This window comes from Microtus pennsylvanicus, chromosome 13 (genome assembly GCF_037038515.1).
Source record: "Microtus pennsylvanicus isolate mMicPen1 chromosome 13, mMicPen1.hap1, whole genome shotgun sequence".
NCBI classification, from domain to species: Eukaryota; Metazoa; Chordata; class Mammalia; order Rodentia; family Cricetidae; genus Microtus; species Microtus pennsylvanicus.
This window is the reverse complement of record NC_134591.1, coordinates 59,767,922-59,793,914: the sequence shown is the minus strand read 5'-3', so window position 1 is coordinate 59,793,914 and position 25,993 is coordinate 59,767,922. Positions and strand designations below refer to the sequence as shown.

At 48.8% G+C, this 25,993-nt stretch overlaps 1 protein-coding gene across 1 annotated transcript in view; it reads left to right on the top strand.

Moving 5' to 3' along the window:
• Window positions 1–2,327: 2,327 nt before the first annotated feature.
• C13H1orf94 (chromosome 13 C1orf94 homolog) overlaps window positions 2,328–25,993 on the top strand; it is a 42,002-nt gene continuing 18,336 nt past the window's right edge. The window contains exons 1-2 of the mRNA XM_075946202.1: window positions 2,328–2,641; window positions 23,265–23,953. Of these exons, the coding sequence (XP_075802317.1) occupies window positions 2,328–2,641; window positions 23,265–23,953 (1,003 nt within the window). The remainder of the gene's footprint in view (window positions 2,642–23,264; window positions 23,954–25,993) is intronic.

The window sequence follows — 25,993 nt, the reverse complement described above, 5'->3', positions numbered from 1 at the left end:
TACCTGGATCCCTGTTCGGGGGGGGGGGGGGGGAGAAGAAGCAGGGGGCGCTGGGGGGGGGCTGCCAGACTGGCTTTCCTGAAGCCTGTGGCCTGGGCAGTGTAAGGTCTTGGCACTCCGCTCTAAGCATGGGTGTTAGCCAACCAAATGCCAAGCGGCACAAACACCGAGTGACATTTTCAGAACTATTAATATTTCATCAGAAGTGATCACTTTTCCTTTAAATACACTCTTAAAAGGTTTTCTACATTCTTAACTATAATTTTATCCTGTCTAGGTCCTCGGAATTTTCCCCAAAGGAGCACATCTTCAATTTCATAATGAAAATCAAAAAGGAATGAAGCTCAGCTTGCAAAACTCAGAGTCAACATTTCCAGGAACTCAGGCCCTCTGTAAAGAGCAAAGCTACACTTTATATACAGAATACCATTAGTTTATCTAACATGTATTTATCGAGTACCTACTGTGTGCCAGAATTCCGATGGGCACACTATGTAGCTCAGGCTAGCCCAGAACTTGAGATCCTCCCGCCTCAGCCTCCCAAGTGCTGGGTTTACAGGTGTGTGCCACCACACCCAGCTCAGAAATTCAGTCTTTGCTACTAGTTACTTTGCAGCAGCTCTTTGGTCTACGCGTAGTCACCGCTTCAGGCTTTTTGAGTTAATAACACACCTCCCTCCGTCAGAAGAAGGCACCATGAGAGAAGGCACCAATTTTTCCTCCATCATCTTCTTCAGCGCCCAGAAGCTTACCTGGTACAGAAAGAGGGTCCGTGAGTAACTGGAGGAAAAGGAAGATTCAGGTCACTGCAGCTGACTTCTCCAGGCTGCTTCTGTGCGACTCTATTCTTTCTTCCACCTCCTGCTGGTTCTTTCCCCCGTGGTCTGTTGGAGGAGTAACCACTGCTTTGGGGAACCAGGGAATGCTTGAAGGCGAGGTAAGGAGAAGCTTCCGGTGGGGGCGGGGACTATCGATTCCTAGTAAAAGAGTGAGTGAGCTGAGTTGTTTGTTTTCCACCTCTACCGCTGGGGTCTGCTCGGGAGCCCAGGGCACCGGATCGAGACTAGAGTTTGGAGCTTTTGAAATCCAGACTGCCTTCTTGAACTCTGGATACACCCTTTCAGGACTTGGAGACTCAGTTTCCTCCCGTCGTGTACACTGAATAAAAAGTAGTACTAAACTCTTGAACTTGAATAGGGTAAGATTTGAGCTCAGTCCTTGGTGCTCCCTTGGAATGGCAGTTAGGATTAAAGACAGAGGACAAAGGGGCAGGTCATCCACTCTTCCGGGCTCTTAAGTTTGTATTCTGTGGTGGTGGGGAGACAGTGTTTCACTTGGACTTACTTCAAAAGGGAGGCTCCTGTGGTCTTCCCAACTGCACCCCACCCCCACTCCACCTGAGGTCCTTGGGTACGAACGCTCGGTCCCGTGCCCCCGCGCACTCAGCCGCCTAGCCGTTGCGCTTGAACCCACAGAAAGAATCCCAGCAGCTCTCGACGGCAGGGGTGTGTGGGAGCTACTGGGCACACAAATCTGCTGGCCCCAGCCCGGGCCCGCCCTGCTCAATCCGCGCCCTTTGAAGGGTTGGGACCCTCTGCGGTGCTGGGTCGCAGCTCTGCACGGAGGCGCGACAGGTGTCCACTGGGGACTGGGGCTAGGCAGACTTCCAGCACAACACCGCATTGGAGAGTTCTTTCTAGGGAGGCAGAGCAGCAGCAGCAGCCGCCGCAGCAGAGGGAGGGACAGAAGGGGGCGGCCGGGAGAACTAAAGCCAGGACCTGCTGTGGGCGGGCAGGGGCCGTTAGCCCTCGGTGTGCACCTGATCTCTGGGAAGGTGGGAGGTGACTGTTTCATGGCCTGTCCTCACCCAGTCTAGAACAGTGTCCATTCCTTACTCAGCCCTCCTGGCGGCTAGACAGGCAAAAATGGGCTGAGTCCCAGGCCCTGAAAGGTGTCACAGGAGTGTTGCAAGGGGGAGTGCAGGGTTCTGTGGGAGAGCCAGTCCTCTCCTCCAGTCGTTCCCAGATGTCATTCTGCCCGCCCAGGCGCTTGGTTCCTGAGTTCCGGGGCATTCCACGGTTACTAAGTTACTGGTTTTTGTTGACTTTTAAATATTTTCTTCTACGGGAGAGGGGGAGGGGGGCAAAAGCCAGGAAAGAGCAAATAAAAGTAAGTCAACATAAGCCCCCCCTCCCCAAAAGAAAGTTGCTCCCTACTTCTCATTCCCACCCAAACAAAAGGCCTCTGAAACCCACCCCTTGGCTGGAGCAACAGCCGGCCAGAACTGACTGCTTCCCAGGCCCAATCTTCAGCTTCCTTTCTGGTGAATGAGGGCTGGTGGTGGACAGTCCCTTTGTCTCCCAACCCTGGGTGGACAAAGGGACTTCCGGAAAGAGAGAAAGAGGATGGCCAGTGGAAATGGGCTCCCTCCATCCTCGGCCCTGGTGGCCAAGCGTCCATCCGCCCTGGGGCCATTCCCCAGATATGTCTGGATCCACCAGGACACACCCCAGGATAGCCTAGACAAGATTTGCCATGACATCTGGAAGAGAGTTCAGGGCTTGCCGGAGTCCCTGCAGCCCAGGACCTCACTGGAGAAACTCTCCGCGCCGATGACTGCGACTGTCAGCTTCCAAGAAGAGTGAGTAGTCCCCTGTTTGGTTGGTTATCAAGATGGAATGGAGGGAAGAGGAATGTAGTCTGACTTTGGGTTGAACGCCCTGGCTCTCCATCCCCATAATCCTCAATAAGGGGAGGTTGGCAGAGGGAGCTGACCAAGGTCCTGAAGTTCCAAGAAAGCGGGTATACATCATTCCTGGCGGCTTCTTTCCAGCTGTTAGGAAGACATTTCTGATTCTAAAGGCCTGGGTAACTAAGATGAAGCTCTGGGGTCATTGCAAGAGCATTCTCGACAAGCCTAGGGTTTAGATTCCTGTATCCCGAGGCAACTAGAGGCTCTTTCCCCTCTCCCAAGAAAAGTTCAGGCTTCGACACAGATGAGTCTGGTGGCTGGAAACCACATCTGGAATCCCCTAATACAGAGAGCAGCTGTCCCATTCAGCATCCACAGAGCTACTGCAAGAGCGCACATCAAAATATTTACTGGGAAGGCATTGACATATTCAGAGGACATAATAGAAAATTAAAGTGCTGGAAGATGGCTGTAAATAGCCAGCTTCCTGGATGGGAAATCCCATGTGTGGGAAACCCAGAGCTAAGTGTTTCTGCATCAGGGAAAAGTTGAGGAAATATTGTTGGGACTGGATATTGGAAAGGAGAGGAAGGATGAGAGAGGAAGAAGGGATCTCATTAGGAAAAGGAGTGCTTCCGCTGCCGTGATTAATGTCACTGTTGAGTACTCTTTCAAGGCTCAGCATCTTCAAAGTGGGCTGCAAGCGTTAATTAATCCTCCCGGTCTCCCTGCGAAACAGGTATTAGTGTCCCCATTTTACAGATGGATTAAGTGTTAATAATTAAGTGCTAATTAAAGACTAAGTGATAATTAAGTGTTGTCTGCCCCCCAACACATGCTCCGACTCAGCTCAGAGATGGGGGAGCCGTTCAGGCATTTATTTATCTGCCGCCTCAGATTTCAGGGCTCTCAAAGCAATGGCTGAGAGGGAAATTCAAGGGCGGCAGATGCTCAGGTCTGCACTTGCTGCAGTCCCTTTGCAAGCGCCTTTGCTTGATGCAGATGAAGGTAGAAGGCATGCTGGCTGCTTCTGCCTCCTCTGCCCTGTGCTCAGCAGGACGGGCTCAGATGGAAGTGGCCTTTCTATAGCCAGCATCCTGTGGCTGGTCTGCTCAGTGGCGCTGAGCTCCTCAGCTCCGTTCATTGCCATCTGCTTTAGGACAGCACCTTGGCACGGGAAACCTTGGGGCTGTAGTCAGCTCTCTCAGGGGCCAAGGAGCTGATTGTCCACTTTCTGGATCAGAGGTCAGCCACAGTTTCCAGTAGATAGCCCTTCCTCTGCCAGTTCATCCCGAATTCATGGAGACAGACTCTACTACTTCCAGTCCCCCGTTGGCCGGAAATTGAACTGGCCTCACTTTGGCCGGCTGATTCACTCCATTTGGCCTTGATTTCCTCATCTGCAAATTGAGGATGACGTGCCCTGCCTTGTCCAACTCGTAGTCGATAACGAGGGTCGAATGCGATGGGACAAGAAATGAAAGATGCATTATACAAACAAACCTGCCTTACTATGTAATTTGTCAAGTTTGGGGATGGGAGGGTCACTGCTATTGGCTTTCATCTAGAGTTTTCATGTTGTGCTCCAAGGCCCGAGGGTCCTTCAGATGGCCACCCTGGAGTCAAGTGGGCTGTGCGCTGGTCCCCACACATGCTTCAGCCAGAGCTGTTGAGGCTTTTGTTGGTTTTACTAACTGGAGTTCTGAGTATGGTTGTATTTGAAAGAGTTCGGAGACTGAGAAGAGACCTGGGAAACCATTGGTTGAGGTGAATAAAGCACATCATAGCTGTGTAAGCTATCTGCCTAGTAGAACGCAATGAACGTTTCTTGAAATGAAAGACAACCAGGTTCAGCCCTGTGCCGGCTGCAGAACCTGTGACTGTCAGTGGACCTGAGCTTTGGTTTCTTCATCTGCCAAATGGGGGTAATGGTAGGGGTTGCTGGAGGTGGCAAATCAGAGTCATTCAATGATCCTGCTAGTAGTTAGGATTGATATATTCCTTCTAATGAGAACAGCTATAAATTTCTGTAAACCTTGCATATTTTGCAGGGGGTAGGTACCTTTTCAAACTCCCCAATTTATCCATTATACACATTTGCAAACCCCCAGAATAAATTTGGGTAGTGAGAGTCTATAGATCTAAATTTCTATAACTATCAAACTGCCATTCTGGTTTCTCAATTGCTCCTCTCTTCCTTTTAAATGAAATTCATTCTCATTTATTTATTTGGGCTTTTTTCTTTCTTTATTTTCTCTCTTTTTTCTTTCTTTCTTTCTTTTTTTTTTTTGTTTTTTTCAAGACAGGGTCTCTTGGTGTAGTTCTGGTTGACCTGGAACTTGCTCTGAAGACCAGGCTGGCTTTGAACTCATGGATCTCCACCTACCTCTGACTCCCCAGTGCTGGGATTAAAGGCCTGCACCGCCAGCAGCCATTTGTTTGTTTTCTTGAGACAGGGTCTCACTACGTAGTCCAGACTGGCCTGGAACCCATTATACTTCTCAAGCTGAGCTCAAACTCACAGCCTCCCAGATGGTAAAATACTTTATTACAGAGGAGTAGGCTGAGGTTTGAAGAAGTTTCTTTCTTTGCCTGAGGCCTGAGGTTCTACTCTTAAGAAAGGGTAGAATTTCAGAGATGAAATGTTGGACCATCTTGGCCCAGCTGTGACCAGGGTGGCCCATCTTCCCCTAGAACACAAGGCATGTCTGCACATCACATTGCCTGGGAACCCCATGTTCTGAGGGATCATGGGTAGACTTTAAAACTAAAGAGCACACCAGGGTGTCTTATGTGTTTGGGCCATGAGACACCCGCCTGTCAGTCTTTTCCCTGGCCAATCTGTAGAATTTAGTTTGATGGTGTCGCTTTTCAGGATAACTAAGCTAGTTTTTGAATCTTAAAAACTTTTAAAATATTTATGTGTATGGGTGTTCTGTTTGTATGTCTGTGCACCACATGTCTGCCTGGTACCCACACACACCAAAAGAGGGCATTGGTCCTCCTCAGTCTGGAGTTAGACAGTTGTGAGCTGCCATGTGGGTGTTGGGAATTGAAGCTGGGTCCTCTGGCAGAGTACCTGATGCTCTTCACTGAGTCATCTGTCATCTCTCCAGATCCCAGAAAAAGTTTCTTGACCCTGTCCCCAAATGTCTCAGAAACCTGAAGGCGAGGTCTTGGAGGCCATCCTGGTCTGCCTGAGTCACTTCCAGGATGTCCTTGCCAAGCAGTCATTCACACCCTCCCTCAGATGGAGGAGTGCCATGCCTGAAACTGCCACCTCTCTCAAAGGGACTTGTTTTCCCTGGAGCTGAAATCGGTTCCCATCAAACTAAGAGATCCGTATTCTTTTCTTGGGACTACAGGATTACTCTCCTTTCTCTCTCCAGTGCTTTAGATGGCAAAGGACAACAGCAGACCCCTCCCCGGACTTTTTGGCTTTGCAAACTGAATACCCCTGGTTTCCTTTTACTCTTTATCTGACTCATATCTTGGCTTCCTGTTCATATTCCTGGTGCTCATGGCAATGGGGTCCTCAGAACCAAGTGCGGATATCTGGGTGGGATCCGTGCATGCTGACTGTATCCACCCCTGCACTAACTGTCCTGTTAGTGGTGACCGACACCGCAGACACATTCATTTTCATGCCGTGTTTGTTCTGCAGGCACATAGAAGTTCATTTACTCCATCAAAAAATACTAAGAGGCTATTGTATGCCTGGCGCAGTGCTAAGTGATGGGGGACAAGTCTCTTGAGCCAGATAAAATAACAGAAAACAAGTAAGATTTAAACAAACAACAACAACAAAAAACTATGATAACTTCAAAATGTGAAGGTGTTCTCATCGGAGGAGACCAGTGATAAGCACATAAAAGAGGTGAGATAATACCAGCTAACAACAAGTACAACGATGAAAACAGCATCCAACAAAGAAACAACATGAGACTTGTTAGGCCGAAGTGTAGGTGCCTGTGAGCTAAGTCTCAGATGCCAGTAAGCAGCTGGGCATCTGACAATCCTGGAAGAGACCATCTAGGTGGAGACAGGAGACACAGCAAGCACAAGGACTCTGAGGGGATGATGTGGACTTTGGGAGAGAGAGTGTGGCTGGGGGTCCTGAGTTATGGGGACATAGTGTTAGTTGACACCCGAATAGGGCTGGTGAGGTCTTAAGTGACCTCAAAGTGTCACCGCATAGAGCTGAGATCTACTGCCAGTGTCCCGGCACACTCTGGGAGCTTTTCAGAGATTCCTTCAGTTTCTGCACAAGCGTGGCTTAGGATGTGCGTGAGAAGTCAGAGGTCTCTGGGGAGATGCTGTGATGGACCAGCTGAGGCCCACTTGGGGCAGTGTCTGGACCACAGTGACTGTACCATGGATGGAAGGAGTAGGGGGTTCCGTGTGCAGCGTGAGGGAACCAGGGGCCCTGCAGATGGCTTGGGCACACCGATAGGAAGAGGGAATGCAGGGTTTTTACCTTGGGTTATAGGTTGAACAATGGTTCCTTTTAAAGAGGTAGGGGAAGAAGTGGGGAGAAATGGGTTTTGGCAAGAAATCAATAGTTCTGTCTAGAGTCAATTAAACTCCAGAATCCTGCTCAGTTATCTTTTAATTAGTCTTAAATTTGGGCTCAGAGAATTGTGGCAAGCCACTTACTGACTCATATTCGAGGATTACATATTCATTCATTCACCACACAGCATCACTAATAAAGTTCCCCAGCCTCAGAATGGGGGCTTTGGGTTTTCGGCTGCCTCTGTTGCTCCGACTACACAACAGTCCTTGCTCATTCATTTCTATTTTGATGCCTTCGGTGAATGCTTGCCATTGCCTTCTGCGGGCCAGGCCCAAGTGCTGGGCCACAGGGATACAGGGCTAAAAAGGGCAAATCCCCTTCCCTTGAAAAGTCTCCCGGCCAGTGAATAGGGTGGGACACAGATTCATCAGGCTGCAGAAATACCCAGGAAACATTTAATGTGCACTTGCTGGCTTTGGTGAAACATTATTTTGTGATGGAAGGAGGATACAGGCCCTGACATCTTTTGTGGAGCTTCAGTGCCTTGCAAGGACAATGGGTGACATACGACAATAATCATGCTAGTGAAGGAGCACATGACTGAGACTTGGGGAAGGCTTTCGGGATAGATTGGGCACCCCTGCACTGTGACTGTAGCAGAAGACATGGGTACAGTTCCATGGTAGGAGATAATACCATAACTAACAGTAGCTTTGTTATCAAGGCTTCTCAAACTACCTGTGTCCCTGTTCTTGAGGATGGAGAAGGTGGAGCTTGAGGAAAGAGTCCAGCAAGTTTAGGGAAGGATGAGAGCTTCCTAAGGATGGAGTACACAAGAGGAATGGAGTCGGAAGGTGATCCTGGGTTGGCTGGCTGTGAGCAGCTTCCCTGACGGCCTCCAGGCCCTTCCTGGGCTCCTGAGCTTCTCAAATCAGGTTGAACCTGGTTTTCAGAGTGCAAAGGCTTTGCTGAGCATCATGCAAAGTCTGGCAGAAAGATAAGTTGGCAGGAGAAGTCTGAATTAGGCATTCAAAGTCCAAGCAAAACAAAAAGCAGAATCAGGAATGAGCCTAGCACCCTGGTGGCTCACACTGACTCTCATTTGTTCCAGGAGGGACATTTGCTCACCCCATCTACATGGGTGTAGGTGGCCACTGCTCCTTTGTTCCTGGCTGCCCAGACCCAAAAGAATCACACAGAAACTATATTAATTGCAATACTGTTTGGTCAATAGCTTAAGCCTATTTCTAGTTAGCTCTTTCATCTTAAATTAACCCATTCCTATTATTTTGTATTTTACCATGAGGTTGTGGCCTACTGGTAAAGTTCCGGTATCTGACTCCTTCGGTGGCTACTTGGCATCTCCTTGATCCACCTACTCTCTCTCTACATTGCTGTTCAGATTTTCTGCCTGGCTTTACTCTGTTAAGCCATTGGCCAAAAGCAGCTTCTTAACTAATGGCAATAAAACATATTCACAGCATACAGAGGGGAATCCCACATCACCTCTCCTTTTCTATCTAAATAAAAAGGAAGGTTTTAACTTTAACGTAGTAAAATTACATGTAACAAAACAGTTATCAAGCAAAATTTATAGTTACAATATTTAGTCCACTTACAATTGGCAAATTAAGGAAAATGCTCTATCATCTTTCCTATCTTTGTGAGTCTAAAGTTTTCTATATAATCTATCTTTTATAATTTTAAGTATCTTTCTTCAACTCCATCAAAGACTACAGAAGGATATAATATTAATTAAGTAAACAGGATGTACATTGTAAACAACTTCCAAAACATCTCACTACCTGGACAGTCACCCAAAGTTCTTCTGTAACATTGTAGCATCCATCTTCAGCCACAGGCCCATAGTTTCTGGCAGACTTTTCCATGAAGCAGGAAATTTCAAAGACAGTTCCACCTGTGTTGACAGTTTGTCACTCACTTTCTTCTGTGTCCTGCAGAATGTCTGGCAGACTCATGAAGCAGGAACCCTGAAGGACTGTCTCACCTTCTCTAGGCAACTTCAGCAGTCATTTTTCTGTGGGCCCTGCATGTCCAGTTTATAAAGCATACCATCAAGCAGTAAAAGCAAGAGCAGCTTCTTGCCAAAATGGCTAACCAACTCCATATGGAACCTCTTTGATACCCATCATCCTCTTGAAGTAGATTGGTGCTGCCAGGAGCAGATGTGTCTCGCTGTCATGAAAAGTCCTAAGTTCTTAAAACATTTTAAATGCCATATTCTGTTAGTCTTTGAAAAGTATGAAGAATAACTGTCCATCTAAAATTTATCTCTGTACATCTAGAAAACCTAACTAACATGACTACAAGCTTGGCTATTATAAATGACTATCTATTAACCTGTATTTATTAATTTACATTACATTTTTAAATGAGTTGCTCAAACACAATGCTTTAATCAAGAGCATAAATATACAAATAATAAAACTGACCTTAAATTTGTACCAATAAACCGAGATCCATCTCAGTGCAAAGTATTCATCCATATAGCACATGGGGTAAGCCAGAGAGACTTGGGAAGCTAAGGCACTGCCTTGTTTGAATGACTCTCCCAACAGGGCAATTCTTTCTACTATTGTTATTAAGGAATTGAGTGGATTTACTTTACTGGAGAAATCACTTCAGACACACATTGTCTTTCACTATTATCTTGAAAGCGTGGAGCCTGGTGATGAGAGTAAAAGCAACAAGACCCACACAGAGGGATTCCCAGCCTGACACATGTCTCCCATTCCAGGCCGTTCTGGGTATCTTTGTGGTCTAAAGTGATAAGCGGTGCTTTCTTCCCCTCCAGGAGTTAGCACCTCCTTGAGAGTCTGTGGAAGGCAGTTGGGCATCCTGCTGCTGGAACTCATAGTCCCACATCTCTCAATAGTTGGAGGATGATGTCAGAGACCCATAAACAGGTGTGCTTTCCTCCTGAGTTCCTCATTCTGGGTCTCAGCATCTGTCCCACTGGCATTGTGATACCCACACCCCCATCCCTTGCTTGTCCCATGAACTAGTACGTGGCATTCAAAATCCGAACAAAATAAACTCAGGAATGAGCTCAGCAGCCTTTTGCACTGAAGTTCATTTGTTTCAGTAGATCCTTGCTTACTCCAGTCTTCCATACAGGGCAAGCCAGAGAAACTCGAGAGACAAAGATGCCGCCTTGTTTGGACGATTCTTCCAACGGTACAATTCTTTCTACTGTTGTTATTGAGTAGTTGCATGAACTGGGGACACAGAAGCTCAGGAGCCTTCGAGTCATTGCTTCCTCATTTTTGTCATGTCTGCCATCGCTCACCTTCCTGTTCCGGTGCCTTTGCTCCCTCCCCCTTCAGGAGGTGTTTCACCCTTCACCAGCTTCATCCGCCTGAAGCTTGTCAATAGCTCTGTTCAAACATCTCATGTGGGTCTCTGTTCTTCTGGCTTGGCTTGGAGTCTGTGTTGTAATTCTGAGTAGTAGTTCTAGGCATACACATTGCTGATTTATTTTAGTTTTCTGTAATCTAAGATGAGCACTGGTAGGCATGCATGGCCTTGTGTCTGCTCTGGCATGCATGGCCTTGCATCTGCTCTGTCATGCATGGCCTTGCATCTGCTCTGTCATGCACGGCCTTGCATCGGCTCTGGCATTTGCATGGCCTTGCATTGGCTCTGGCATTTGCATGGCCTTGCATCTGCTCTGGCTACTCAACTATCAGAAATGCCCTTTTGTTTTCCTGTTGAATTCCTACATGCTCTTAGAAACAGGAACTAGGATACTTTCTTCTCTATCTGCATACCCTCTCTCTCTGATGCTAGGGATTGAACTGGGGACCTGGCAGTGTACTGTCCCTAAAGTTCTGCCTAGAGATTTGCTATGCACATACTCCACTTCTTCCTTAAGAGTTTTATATGATTCTTGGGGCTGGGCAGACAGCTTAGTAGTTAAGAGCAACTGACTGCTCTTCCAGAGAAGGTGGGTTCAATTCCTAGCACCTACATGGGAGCTCACAACCATCTGTAATTCCAAAATCTGATACCCTTACACAGAAATATATGCAGGCAAAACACCAATGCACATAAAATAAAAATAAGTAATTTATAAAAAAGAGTTTTATATGGTTCCATATAATAGAAACTAGACAGGAGGAGTAGAACCACTAATTCTCTAGTTTCTCTAGTTGAAACCAAGTTCCTTAGGATGTGTCACTTGCTGCCCTCATCTGAAAAGTGGATAAAGGTCATAGTGACTACCCTGAAGGGTCTTGTCAATGGAGTAATGAACGTGATGCCTAATGGCACTTGGGGTAAGATAAAAAGCTCCATGTTCCTCGTTGTCATTATTATCTTTGTGACACCACTGTAACCACTGTCATCACTGCCACTGCCATCATCATGATTGTCATGGCTGTTACTATCATCATCCATCATGATCACCATTATTGCTATCATTACCATCACCAGACAAATCTCGCCAGTATCACACCATCATCACTATCAGCATCACACTGCCATCATCACCGTCATCGCTATCACCCCCATGGCTGTTACAATAATCATCATTACCATCACCTTCATCATCTCATCAACATCATCATCATCACTGTTATCACAATTATGGTTGACATCATCACTATCAGCATTATCATCACTTCACCATCATCGTCGTCATCGTTGTCACCCCCATGGCCATTACAATCGTCATCATTGCCATCACCTGCATCATCTCATTGTCATCATCGTCACCAATCCCACCACCATCCTCATTGTCCCCACCATCGCCAGCATCCTCACCGTTATCACAGTTATAACTCTCAGCAGCAGCAATCACTCCACCATTATCCCACCACTGTCGCTGGTACCATCATGACCCCCATCCTCCTTATCACCATGGTCACCTTCACCATCAGCGCTGATAATTTGCAAAGATGAAATGACAGCACGAGAATGCAACGGAGAGAGGAGGGTCTGGGTCTCACTAGTCAAGCTGAAGGAAACAACTCAAGTAAGGAAGAGAGATTTTGGGGAGCGAGAGAATTTCGTAACTTATCCTATTTCACGAGAGAAAGCAGAAGAGATGAACACAGGAGACAAATGCCTCCCTGGCAGCAAGGGCAGAGCGATGTGGTCTTTATAACAGTGATGAAATTGAAGAACTAAATTAGAACCAGTGCTCTCATTGCCTGTTGGCCAGAAGCGTGTCTGCCAGCTCCATGCTAGCACAGGCGTCTTCATGTTCTGATGGTCACCTGACGTTGTATTGTGGGCTGCCTGTGGCAATGGTTCCCTCTAGCACTGCACCATGGGGTTCCTTAAGGACAGACCTTGTGTCTTACTTATCTTTGTCTTTCCGCTGTCCAGCCAAGTTCCTGGCACTCCGTGATTATGCAGTATGTATGAATGAGGGAGGAAGTGAATGATGGACGAGCCATTACAATGCCACCTTGAGGAGAGTAAGCCCTAGCAGTGGCTGAGATCCAAGCAAAGGGGCACAGCCCTCAGAGAGAGCATAGAGGCATGTAGGGCAAGAATATCATGCCTGCTGAGACATGGCAGATTTTGCTCTTCTGCCTTAGGCTGCATAAAAGGGAGCTAGCATGTTCTCGAGCAGCTTGTATGTGCGAAGCTCCGGAAGTCAATGTACTCTTATTTCCGTTCCTAGCAACCTTTCCACGGTTGTAGATGGTTACTATTGTTCTCATTCTGTGATGGGGATGATGCTGGGGCTCAGAGAGGTTAGGCAACATGACCAGCTGGAAGGGAGCTGAGGTAAGATAGGAAGCCCGAGGGGCTTCAGTGCCTGAGCTCACCCGACAACAGGCTCCCTTCTCAACAGCCGGCTTGTCCGTGCCTGCTTAACACCAGGAGCCATGAGCAGCAAAGGAAGGCGAATCATGATTAACGGTCCCGCTTCCCGTGTCCCCCTTTGTAATTTGATTTTATGGGTTTTGGGAGCTGTGTCGCAGGTTGTGGAGGCCTGCAGAGACGGGCCACCAGTGGTTTGGTTTAATCCCCTTTTTAATATCTTTGTTGCAACGTTCTTTCCAATTCAGCTCCCAAGTCACATTAAAAAAATACCTCTTCCTTGGGGTAAGCCTTCCCTTATTAAACAGATTCAAATGAAAAGTTTTAAAGATAATTTGAACAATAAGAATCACTCGGCAGCTCCCAGCCGAAGCTCCTTTACTGCTGGGTTTATTCCCAGTATTTCCTGTCTCATTCCCCAGCTCACTGAATCCCTCATTCCCCAAACTCAGCTCTCTCAGGCCTTGGCTGCACTCACCACTTGATCTCCTGGGGGCAGGGGGCGGGGCTCAAGGAAGGGGCGTGATTTGGAGGGGTGTGTCTCACTTCCGCTTGTCAATGACTGTTAGTCCCAGGACTGCTGTGAAGAATCTAGAGAAGGGGCTGGGTTCAATTCCCAGCACCCACATGGCGGCTCACAAAGGTCTGTAAGTGCAGTTCCAGGGGACCTCGCAGAGGCAAAACACCAAAGCACAATAAGTAATTTAAAAACGATTCTAAAGGAAAAGTCACACATTCAGGGTGCTTGTACTTGGGACCACGCCCCAGTGCCCTGGAACCTACCGCTCTACACTTCTGGAGTACTCTAGGGTTCAAAAGTGAGGCCATCAACCCAGGCTGATGGTTTTCAAAGGAAAGCGTGGCAGGTGATCTTAGTTGAGTCCTTCAGCAGCATTGCTGAGACTTTTAAGGAAACGGATTCCACTGTGTGCGGAGACCTGTACTGAGGAAATGCGATAAACAGGCTTGGCATTCTGGGAGCAGAGCGATTTTATAGTGTTGCTGACCTTTGACTGGGAAGGTGTCACCATCCTGTCCCCACTTAGCAGCTGAAGAAACGAGGTCTCAATGATTTTACACCTTGGTCAGCACTGGTGATGCGGGGCTCAGGCTATGTGTGAAGCTGGCCCGTGGGACTCCAGCGCCTGCCACCGACCGGCCGGCCGGGTCTGGCTCTCCGGCTCACCCTGCAGCCTCTCAGTCAGAACCGCTAACATTTGCATAGCGCGCCTTACAATTTACCGAGCGCTTTCGCATTCATCATCTCCCTTAATCCTGCTGAGGGCTGGAGAGGGGAGGAGGGCTGGGGTGCAGGGCGGCCAGTGCTTTTTCAAGGCCCTCCTTTTGCCCTCGACTCCCTACCAGAAAAGTAATAGCTGGGAGCTCAGTGGGGTTCCTGGTACCCTTGGGACCTCGGCTGCCTAGACGACTACTGCATACCACCCCTAAACTGAGAGAGGTGGTCTGGGTCTCCGGTGGCCCAGAGAGTTGGGCTCAACCTTGGTTTGCAAGCAAGACAGTTAGGGTGTTGTGTGTGTGTGTGTGTGTGTGCTTATGCATGTGTGTGTGTGTGTGTGTGGTTTGGGGGTGTATGTGGTGTGGTGTGTGCATGGGTGCACAGATACAGTTTGTGTATATGGTTGTTATGCGTGTGTAACGTCTGTGGTGTGTGTGTTTCACTATGGCGTGTGTACATGATTGTGTGCCTGTACATGTGTCTGGGGTATATGCCTATGTGCATGGGTGCATAGGTGTGTGTATAATGGATGTGTGGACATGCCTGCATACTGTATAGGGAGAGGAGACCTGAGCAGGGGGAGATCTCGGAGGATGGGACAGTTTTGATGAGCTAGCTGCCCTGCTTCCCTCCCGAGTGGTCCCAGGTCACCCTGGAAGGGCTGATATATGTGTCATGGGAATAGTGTTGGCCTCTGAACCCCTGTAAGTAGAAAGGCCAGAAACACCACCATCTTCAACTCGAGCTGACATGGGTTCAAGGAAAATTGAGACTGGGTTCAAGGGCATCTGTCTCCTCAGGTAGGCCTCTCTTTGTCTGAAGCCCTTGGATGCAAGAGTGCAGGTTGGCATCTGTGGTTTTCCAGAACTTGCAGTACACTGCTCCAGGCTCCTCTGGATTTTAAAGTTTGCACTAAGGAATCATGTTATTCTGATGGGCTTTCCTTTATATGTGATGTGCCTTTTTCTCTTGCATCTTTGATACCCACACTTCGTTGCAAATATTTGGTGTTTTAACTGTGATATGCCATGGGGAGTTTCTTTCCTGGTCTTGACTTTTTGCTACTCTGTGTGCTTCTTGTATCTGAATGGCTATGTATCAAATTTCCTCAATTTGGGGAAATTTTCTTCTGTGAACTTGCTGAAGATATGGTCTAGGTAACTGGCCTGTCATCCTTCTTCTTCATCTAGGTCTATTCTGAATATTTGGGTCTTTTCATGGTGTCCCACAGATCCTGCATGCTCCTTTTATTTCTTCGTTCTTCCCCTCCTCGTTCCTTCCTTCTCTCCTCTTTGCTTGTGTGGTCTAATTCCTCTACTTTAACTTCAGGTCTTGATAGTCTATTCTCTACTTGATCCATTCCACTTGTAAGGAGTGAGCGGGTGGTATCCCCTATGCAGCTTGAGCAAGCTAGAGACACGGAGGCAGAACCGGGAGTTTTGGCTTGGGTTCTTGGTTGAACAATGAAGCCATTTAAAGAAGTGGGGAGAAATGGGTTTTTGCAAGGAGTCAGTCATCCTCTCTAGAGTCAATTGAACTCCAGAATCTTGTTGAGTAGTCATTTAATTCATCTTTTTTTTTTTTTTTTTGAGACAGGGTTTCTCTGTAGCTTTTTGGTTCCTGTCCTGGAACTAGCTCTTGTAGACCAGGCTGGCCTCGAACTCACAGAGATCCGCCTGTCTCTGCCTCCCGAATGCTGGGGTTAAAGGCGTGCGCCACCACCGCCCGGCCATTTAATTCATCTTAAATTTGGACTTAGAGAATTGTGGCAAGCCGCTCACTGACTCTTAGCCGAGGATCACAGCTTCATTTGCCACATTCCTGGAATTCCTCAGCCTTGGAATGGGAGCTTTGGGATTTCCTTTGACTGAGGGACAGCACCTGCTTATTCATGGTTTGATTTCTTCCACAAATGCTCACCATGGCCTTCCCTAGGCCAAGCCCCGAGTTTCTAAATGGGTTATCGAGTTCTTTAAATTCCATCTTCATTTCAGCTTGAGTTTTCTTCAATATTTCTCTACTGAATTCGGTTTTCAAGTCTTGAGTTGTCTTAGACACTTCACTCTGCCATATGTTTGTGTTTTCCTGGGCCTCATGCAGGCATTTTTACTGCTGTTCTCACAGAGTTCGCGGAGCTGATTTGTTAGCCTCCTCTTTAAACTTGAATCCTTAGATGAAGCTGATGGTTGCTCTTCTAAGTTCTGTGTCTTGGAGTTCATCCAGGCAATTCTCATTAGAGAACATTTCTATGGGACTGGTGGACTTCATGGCATACAGAATACTGCCTTGGCCTTTCATATTGTTTGTGTCTGTGATGAGACTTGGGCTTGTGGATTTCTTTCTTTCATTGGTTGTGTCTGTGAGTCTGAGACTAGGCCTGACGGTTGGGGATAGTAGGGGCAGACGAGATTCCCAGGACACAGCAGATTGGGACACACATGTGTATCACAGGCTAGCCTTGGAGGTTGGGCATGGTATGGAAAGGTTAGCTTCAGGCAGACTTACCAGACTGAGGTGGCACACAAGATATGTGACTGGGTCCAAGCCCGGACTGAGCCTGGACATATCTGTACAACCCAAGATAGGTTTGAAGATTGGGGAAGGTGCTCGTGGACTAGCATTAGATGGAATCACCAGGCTGTATTAGGATATGTGACTCAGGCTAGGGCTAGCGATTGGAGCTCAGCATTTTTTTTTTTAAAGACAGGGTTTCTCTGTGTAGTCTTGGCTGTCCTGGAACTCACTCTGTAGACCAGGCTGGCCTCAGACTCAAAGATCGGCCTGCCTCTGTCTCCCGAGTGCTGAGATTAAAGGCGTGCACCTCCACCACTCAGCCACAGCACATCTTAAGTCTTTGCTTCTTACTGCATCCCAAAGAGGAGCAGCTCTCAAAGGACTTGATGACAGCATGATGCAGTAGAGGTGTTTCATCAGATGATCATGCTACCCCACCCAGGCTGTGGTGGGGAGTGCTCAGAGCTGTACCATGTAATCAATGTGAGCACTTGGCTTAGATATGAGGACTCTTGCTAACAGATCTGGCCTCCCTCTGCAAAAGGGTAGGGAGTCGAGTCTAGCTAGTTTCCACCTCCCTCCAGGAACTGACCTATTAAGTACTCTACCATGCTGTTCCCCACCAGGCAGACACAGAACCGTGAAGCCAGAGGTCAGTCTGCAGAGAGACCACGGTTCAAGTCTCCACTTGCTTCAGCCACATGGCCAGACCACTTGGCTTGTGTGATGTGTTTTCCATTGGTCTAAGATGCCATAGTGGGAGGAAAATATTTCGGTGCTAACAACTTGCTGCTTGCGTTTTTCTGTTGTTTGGCTCAGCGGAGTAGCAGTTTTCATCCTTGCTCGGTGTTATCATGCACACAGAGCTATCGCTGGGGGAGCTAACCACACGCTTGCTTAGTCATTGTGCAGGGAAGGGGTGCCAGTCAGTCAGTCGCCTTTATTTCTACACAACTCTGTACACTGAAAATGCAGAAATGACACAGCATCGGAACCGCAAGCACATAATGGTCATGTTCAGAGGTTGGCGAAGTAGGGGGACCAGCACAGACCTGGAGTCTCAGAACCTTGGCATAGCTTCCGACTTGATTCCTTTGTCAGGAGCCCAGGAGTTAGGTTGCCTTCTTGGAATGACTTACTAGATAGAGTCTGGTAGATAGTATGGCATTTATCAACCCAAAGGAGAACGCAAACAGTAGGGGAGGGGGCAGTGCTAACAAAATTTAGGGGTGGATCCTAGAGGCTGGTGAGATGGTTTCTGGGTAAAGCGCTACGTGTGAGCACAAGGACCCAAGTTCAGATTCCTGGTACTCAAATAAATGCTGGGTATGACAATGCATCTGTAGTCCCAGGGCTGGGGGTGGGGGTTGGGGGCAGAGGCAAGAAAATCCCCCAAGCTCATTGGACAGTCAGCCTAGCCAAATTGATAAGTTCCAGGTTCAATGAGAGATCCTGTCTTAAAGCAAAAAAAAAAAAAAAAAAAAGAAAAGAAAAAAAAAGAAAAGGTGGAAAGTGATCAAGGGAACCGTCTAATGTAGAACTGTGGCATGTTGCTATGCACAAGGGGACATTCGCATGCATAACTGAAATGACATCATCATCTCTCTCTCTCTCTCTCTTACACACACACACTTTCCTGGTGGATTCCAGGAAATATGTGCTTATCTTTGAACTTAGCAAAGTTAACTGGTGCTTAGAATATGTGCCCATGAAACCCCAGCTTGTAACATGAGGTCCTGCTTGTTAGAATTTCTGTCCTGCCCAGTTCCCACAGCCAGCAAGTCCCAAAGAAAATCACACAGAGGTCTCCATAAGTTATAAACTGATTGGCCCATTAGGTCAGGCTTCTTATTTACTCTTATAACTTATATAGCCCATTATTCTTATCTATATTAGCCACATGGCTTAGTGCCTTTTTCAGTGGGGTAGATCACATCCTGCTTCTTCCGTGATCTGGGCAGGACTGGGGAGGAATAGGCTTCCTCCTTCCCAGCATTCTCCTGTTCTCATCGCCCCACCCCTACTTCCTGGAGGAATGGGCTTCCTCCTTCCCAGCATTCTCCTGTTCTCATCGCCCCACCCCTACTTCCTGTCTGGTTGACCCACCTGTGCCTGCCCGGGATCAGGGTAAGCAGGAGCAGCAGGGTGGTGGCGGGGGCAGGGGTCTTCTGATAAAAAACCTAAGGGGATGCCAGGTCAGAACTGAGTACAAAGCCAGACAGGTTGCAACAAACAGAAGAAGCAGGCACAGTTTTTGGCCAGGAGAGGGAAAGAGAAGCACACAGCCACACAGCAGGAGACAGAGACAAAAGAGTTCCTTCACTCAGGCAGTCAACAAAGCCTTGCCTAGCTGGAGCTGTGTGCCAGGTGCTGTTCTAGGCGCCAAGGCCTGTATGATGATAGAGTCCCTGCCTTCGTGGAGTGCATATGACAGGGAGGTAACATCTTTTTAATAATAATAATAATAAACACTATGATAAAGGTAGATGCCATGAAAGAAACTGGCTGATAGAAACCCCCACAGAGCATGCCTCATGAGAGAGGAAGGGACATTTTCTTAAAAATCAGATAGAAAAGGGCACCTGGAGACTCTGGCATCTGAATTGACACCTGAATGGTGCAGAGGAGCCAGGTAAGGAGCAATCCAGGGGGTGCCCGGAGCATTCGTGCCACAGGAAATGCAAGGGCCCTTTGTCACAGGAATGAGCTTGGCATTTCAAGGAAAAGATGAAAGATCAGCATGGTGGAAGGAGCGGGAGATGGGGCCAATTTGCATCGTGTCCCGGGGATCATCAAGGGGTTTGGAATTTATCCTGTGAGTAATGAGAATCCACAAGGTGGTTTTAAGCAAGGGAATTGCTTGATCTGAGTTTTGAGAATGTCCCTCCTCTGTGGCCGTGGAGTTTTCTAAAACAAACAAGAATGAGCCGATCTTATTTTCCTGGGGATAGAGGGGGCTAAGGAGGCAGGGAAAACACAGGATTAAGGATTTCAGGATACGTGACAAATCTTAGGTGTTTGATAAAGGTTCTCACGGAGGCGTGGAGATTGGATGATAGCAGATTGCTTTATTTCCCCCACATGTTGATACCGGATTACTGTCATACTGGATGTAGGGTCTTTGGCAGTGTTCCCAGGCCCTTGCCCTGGAGTCTTCCCCCGTTAGACATTTCTACCTGTGAACTGGTGGACGACTCAGAGGACACGCTCATCAGACACGCAGCCGACATGTGGCTGTCAGGGATGACTCACACCACAGTTGACAGGCTCAAGACTCACCGTGCTGATCCTCCAAGGGCTGGCATTAGGGGATGAAAGTGGCAACATCTCTGATTGCGTTCAGACTGGGGAACAAACGCACGCGGTGGGACTTGGATGGAGGAACTCTCCTGAAAGAAAGCTGGCTAAGGCTGGAGGAGTGAGCACAGGAAGTGGACCAGCTGTGTTCCTCCACATCCACCTCCTCCCTAGCATGGTGACAAGGTCCCCCGTCTTTGGAAGGAAAACTGTTCCTGTCTGTGAAGTGGGACTGATACTCTTAGGTGTCCAGGGATGTGGAAGGGGACAGGTGTGTACATGGATACCTATACCTGGCCTCCCTGCTGGCTTGTGGTAGATTCATAATAAATGATGCCTCCCTCGAGTAACCTTTGTGGGAGATACCGGGAGTGCTCATAGCCAGAGTGGGCATCTCTATTTTAGGTATTTTAGGTACAGTGTTTACTTCTAACTTTCTTTTTGTTTCTTTTTGTTTGTTTTGTTTTTAGTTTTTCAAGACAGGGTGTCTCTGTGTAGCTTTGAAGCCTATCCTGAAACTAGCTCTGTAGACCAGGCTGGCCTTGAACTCACAGAGATCCGCCTGCCTCTGCCTCCCAGATGCTGGGATTAAAGGTGTGTGCCACCACCACCTAGCTACTTCTAACTTTTTAACAAACCCCATTGATCCTGGCTGAGTATCCAGAGGGGAACGAGCTGGATGAACTGGGATAGCATTGATCCAGGTGCCCACAGTCTGGTGGTGATGGCAGGCTTTGCAGAGGTGGGCTGCGTGAGGGCCGAAATTCAGTTCCTAGAACCCACATAGAAGCGGCAGATGTGGCCTATGTACTTGTAATCCCCGTCCTGGGGAGGTGGAGACTGGAGGATCACTGGGGCTTACTGGTCAACTGGATGATGAACTCTAGGTCAGTGAAGGGCCCTGTGAACAGTATTCCTGGGGAAGACAACTGAAGTTGATCTCTGACTTAACACATTAACCCCTCCCCCTCACACTTGCATAGTTCATACATACTCACAGGCTTGCACATGCGCAAACACAGACACTGGGGGGGGGGGGAAGAAGCCGCTTTCCTGCCACTTGGCACTTTTGAAAATTCAGTGGTGACTTGTGTGTGTGTGTGTGTAACCCAGAAACCAAATATAGACATCAGTAGACTGACTAGCGCCATGGCCCCAGGTGTCTGCTTCCAGCTTTCCCCATGATTGACACGTGCGGCCTGTGAAGGATCTTGTGTGTTTTACCCTCTCCCTCCCTCCCTCCCTCCCTCCCTCCCTCCCTCCCTCCCTCCCTCCCTCCCTCTCTCTCTCTCTCTCTCTCTCTCTCTCTCTCCTTCTCCCCTCGCCCCCTCCCTTCCTCAGCTGGTGCAGTTTTAAAGGAAACCCCAGACATCGTTGATCTGTACATATTTAACATGTAGCTTTGAGAGATAAGGGCTGCTTTTGTTTGTTGTGTAAGTGTGACCACAATGCCGTGTTCACAGTGTTAAGAAATAAGCATCCTTGGGGTGAGGCAGATTCAGAAGAGCTATTGGCATGCAGCCGCTTTGCCAAGCAAAAACCAGTCCTTCAAGGGACAGGTCCCTAGGACTTGAGACTCACCTGATTCCTTGAAAGGAGGAGGAGGAGGAGGAGGAACTGAAACTTGGGGGCATCCTCTTTACTCTGATTGTTCCTGGGGCACCGCAGTGAGAGTAGGGCCTATTTATAGCCCTAAGTCTAGACATGAGAAGGAGGTGAAGGGAAGGGAATATTCGAGAGGGTTAGGGAGAGGGAGAGAAGAGTAGGAAGGAAAGAGAAACTGAGAGTAGGAAGCGGGCTGTGGACTATCAGGGACAGGCTCTGCTCCCCTGCTTCGGAGGCAACTGTGAGCCCGCCTGTTTCTGTGCAGATCTCTGTGCATCGGGGTGCGTGTACATGTGTGTGTGTGTGTGCATGTTTGTGTGTCCTCATAAGCAAACAGCACTACCAGGAAAGCAGGAACATCGCATGAACACTGTCTTGGGTATTTTTCATGGCTTCTTAGTGGATGGTCCAGACAGACGCGCTTTGGTTTGCCCACAGTGATGCCGCATCCCTTTCATTTTTCTTACCTCTGTCTCTTAACCATCTTTCCTCTTTGTGTACCTTGAGTGGCTGCTGAGCAAGTTTCCAGAATGTTCCAGGCATAGGCAACTCAATCTACCCCTCCCAGGAACCCTTCTTGTATGCATAGCAGGTACTTCTAAGCTGGGGGAACCTGGCTCCCCTAGGAATGCAGTGGAGGAAGGTGCCTCCTTACCAAGGTTGCTGGTGGGTAGTTGAGAGGCCAGGCTTATCAATTTCTCCCTCACCTGAAGAGAACCAGTAACCAGCAACTAGGAAGTCATTGGCTGATCAAGCATCATCAGGCTAGTGGAGTCTAGCTCAGTAATGGAGATGAGGGACGGGGACACAGGAGGACAGGAAGAGCCTTACGAACTGGTTCAGGGTCCAGCCAAGTACTGCTGTCATTCACAATAATATTCCAATTCAGATGCCATGGCTCTGTCAGAGGCCATGCCAGCAAGGGTGGACACAGATGTCCAGATGGCCGGTCACACTGTGGAATCCAGAGTTCAGGGTCTGGTCAGACTGTGAGCCTGAGCTATGTGGACATAGCTGACAGGTGTGTGACCCTTGTGACAGGGTGTCTACACTGTTCAAATGCCCCCTCCGTGACTCCTGGAAGTCACACAAGGATGCCCGAGTATCTGAGTTGCCGAACAACTTGCTCGGGGCTGCACAGATTAAAGTTGACGAGGTTGGTGTGAGCTTTATCGTACGCTCCCCCATGCTGCAAGAGGGGACTAGCTGTATTGTACTCCTGGAGACTTCTTCAAGCTCTAGATCTTTCTCTTTGAACTGCTGAGTCACAGCCAGCCCCTTGGCTGCTGGGCAGATTTCCCCAGGGAACTCTCTCTCTCTCTCTCTCTCTCTCTCTCTCTCTGCTGTTTGTTGCCTCGGGGCCTGAGGAGGAAAGAACAGACCATCTTCCGGCACTGTAGCCTAGTGGGTGATGTTGGCTTTGTGTCCACCTGGTCCATGTTTCCCTCTCGAGAAAGCAACAGGTTTTTCTCCTTAGGAAACAAATTTTCAAAAGGTTGTGACCCTGCCTTCTCTCCCCCCCTCCTCCCCAGGCCTGCATCCTGCTGGGGAGCCACCAGTTGGTTGATGAGAGCCCTAACTCCACTGTGTCTTTGAACTTTTTGCAGAGCTCTGGAGCTGAGCAGTGGCAAGGATGAGATCTCCCTGCTGGTGGAGCAGGAGTTCTTGAGCCTCACCAAAGAACATCTCATCTTGGTCCAGGAGGGCCCTGGGGAGCTGGCAACACCTATTGTCACTCCCCAGGGGACCCCGGAGCTGGCTCCCTGCTTCCTTGTGCCTCCTCTGGAGGCAGACAGCACTGACTACCCGGGATCCGCTCTAACGGCTGGTGACAAGCTTCAGGAGCAGAAGCTGTCCATGCCTATCATCAGTAGCAGGCAGGACTGTGATTCAGCCATGTCTACAGTCACAGGCATCCTGCGTGCCGCCAAAGTCAAGAGTGTCAAGGGAACTAAGGACAAAAGCCATAGCCTGGGTGCCTCTAATTCAGAGATCAGCAAGCTCCTGGCCCAGTTCCCACTGAAGTCTACCAAAATGTCCAAGGCTCCCGACAACAAGATGGTGCTGGAAGAGACCAAGGTCATTAAAGATTTCCTGCAGAATAGCATGTTCAATGGCTCTGGACCCCGGGAGCCCATGGGGCTGGGCCCGTTCCTGCTGCTGCCACCTCCACCCCCTCCTGCACTCCCTGACAAGCCCCCAGAGGTCTCCTCTCCGAAAAGGCAGCTCCCAGTGTTTGCCAAGATCTGCTCCAAGACCGAGGCCGACCCCAGTCTTGAGGGTCACCACTGGATTGGTGAGTGGGCCTGGGAGCAGGGCCGCGAGGGGGTTTCCAGGGAGGAGGGCCTTGATCTGAAAAGCTGTTGAAGGCCATGTAACATCTTGGTGCAAAGCAAAACAACACAGCATCTCTCTCTCTCTCTCTCTCTCTCTCTCTCTCTCTCTCTCTCTCTCTCCCTCTCCCTCTCCCTCTCCCTCTCCCTCTCCCTTTTTCTCTGTGTGTATGCATACACACATGTGTATGTCTGGAGGCCAGAGGTGTCAGGTGACCTCCCTGTGCCTCTCCATCTTATTTTCTTAGTAGGGCTTCTCACTCTCCTCACAGGTAGCCTAGCCATTCAGCTAGAGGAGCTAGCCAGTGGGCTCCAGAGATCTTGGCTCTGCCTCCCCAGGACTAAGATTCCAGTCACACATCAACACATGCAGCTTTTTATATAGATGCTGGGGATCCAAACACAGGTTCTCAGGCTGCCGTGGCAAGAATCTCACTAACTTAGCCTCTTTCTGGGCCCTGGGAAGGGTGTAATTGCTGACTTTCCTAGGTACCCAGAAGATGCTGGAGGAAGTATTTACCTCTTAAGGAAAGATCTCAGTCTGGGGTCCAGGCTAGGAGAGAAAATTGATTGGCAGCTGAGGGTACTTAACTTCTAATGGAGGCACCCACCCTGCTCATCAGGACTGGTCCACTCTCTCTAGGGCTTAAGTTATCCAGGCGTAGTTCAAACTGTTGGTCCTGATTTGTTCTCTAGAGGCTTAGCTAAGTGTATTTTCAACCCTTGAACAGGGACTCCACAGTCCTTCCAGGAAACTCAATCCCCTCTCAGTATTCCCTACTCCTCCCTCCTCAGAGTGCTCCCTACTCCTCCCCCCTCAGGGTGCTCCCTACTCCTCCCTGAGTTTCTGCATTGTGCATGTTCAGACTGAATGACAGAGCCATTTGCCCACAGTCCCCAGTTACTAAGAGACTAGATTCTACTCATGACAACCAAAAGAAAGGTCACCCCCAGTCTGAAGTGTGCTGGCTAACTGACAGTGCCCGCATGGGAGGGCCCAGATCCACTTCCCTGAGAACCAAAAACAAGGTGACCTTCCAGAGTATTCTACATCCTGGAGCCCTTATGGGACCCCAGGAAATCAGAGCTGAGATGACAAACTGGACTCAGAGCCCAGCAGGCCTGAAGGAGTCACAAGGCTTTGGGATGATAACGGTGGATATGAGAGACTTGAGCACCCCCCACCACCACCCCGAGAGGGAGGGAAATACGTCTCCTTCTAGAAGGGACCCTTCATGCTCCTTGCCGAGAGGGGCTCCAGGTGATGAGTATCTTGTCTGTCTCTCCTCTGCACACTCATAAGTGCCTTTGTGCACAAACCCATGGGGAAGGTGTGCCAGAGGGAGCCTCGTACAGGGTGAAGGGTGAGAGCATTCGTTAGGGAAAGCACAGGGGTGGCCGATTTGAGGGTGCCTGTGTGTATATCGGTGTGTGTGTTTGTCATGTATGTGTCTGTATAGTTAGGAAACAGAGGGTAAGATAGGTGTGTGTGTGTGTGTGTGTGTGTGTGTGTGCGCGCGCGTGTGTGTGTGTGTGTGTGTGTGTGTGAGAGAGAGAGAGAGAGAGAGAGAGAGAGAGAGAGAGAGAGCGCCCAGATGTCAGCGGGGTCTTACAGATGTTCAAGGGGCTGACTGTAGATGTGAGAGAAGCTGCAAATCTACCAGTCTCGGGGGGGTGTGTGTGACTATTATTAGTAGGTATATTATTTCAGCATTCAAGCTGGGGGCTAAACTCAGCAACCAGAGGAACTCCTGGAGAAGACTCTGGGGACATGTTCTGCTAAAATTGTCCTGGACTTCTAAATTGGTCTTAGCTAGAGCAGGGCTTCCCTTTGCTGGGAAGGTAAGGTCCAAGTCCATGCATCGACTCTCAGGGGCTGATGGGCTGGGTTACAGGGCGTCGTTGATATGGTGGGATCACATCCACTGCCATAGGTAATGTCTGAAGCACAGGGCCTCAGATCCAGTTGGTACCAGAGTTCCCAGGTGCCCACAGGCTGTCCA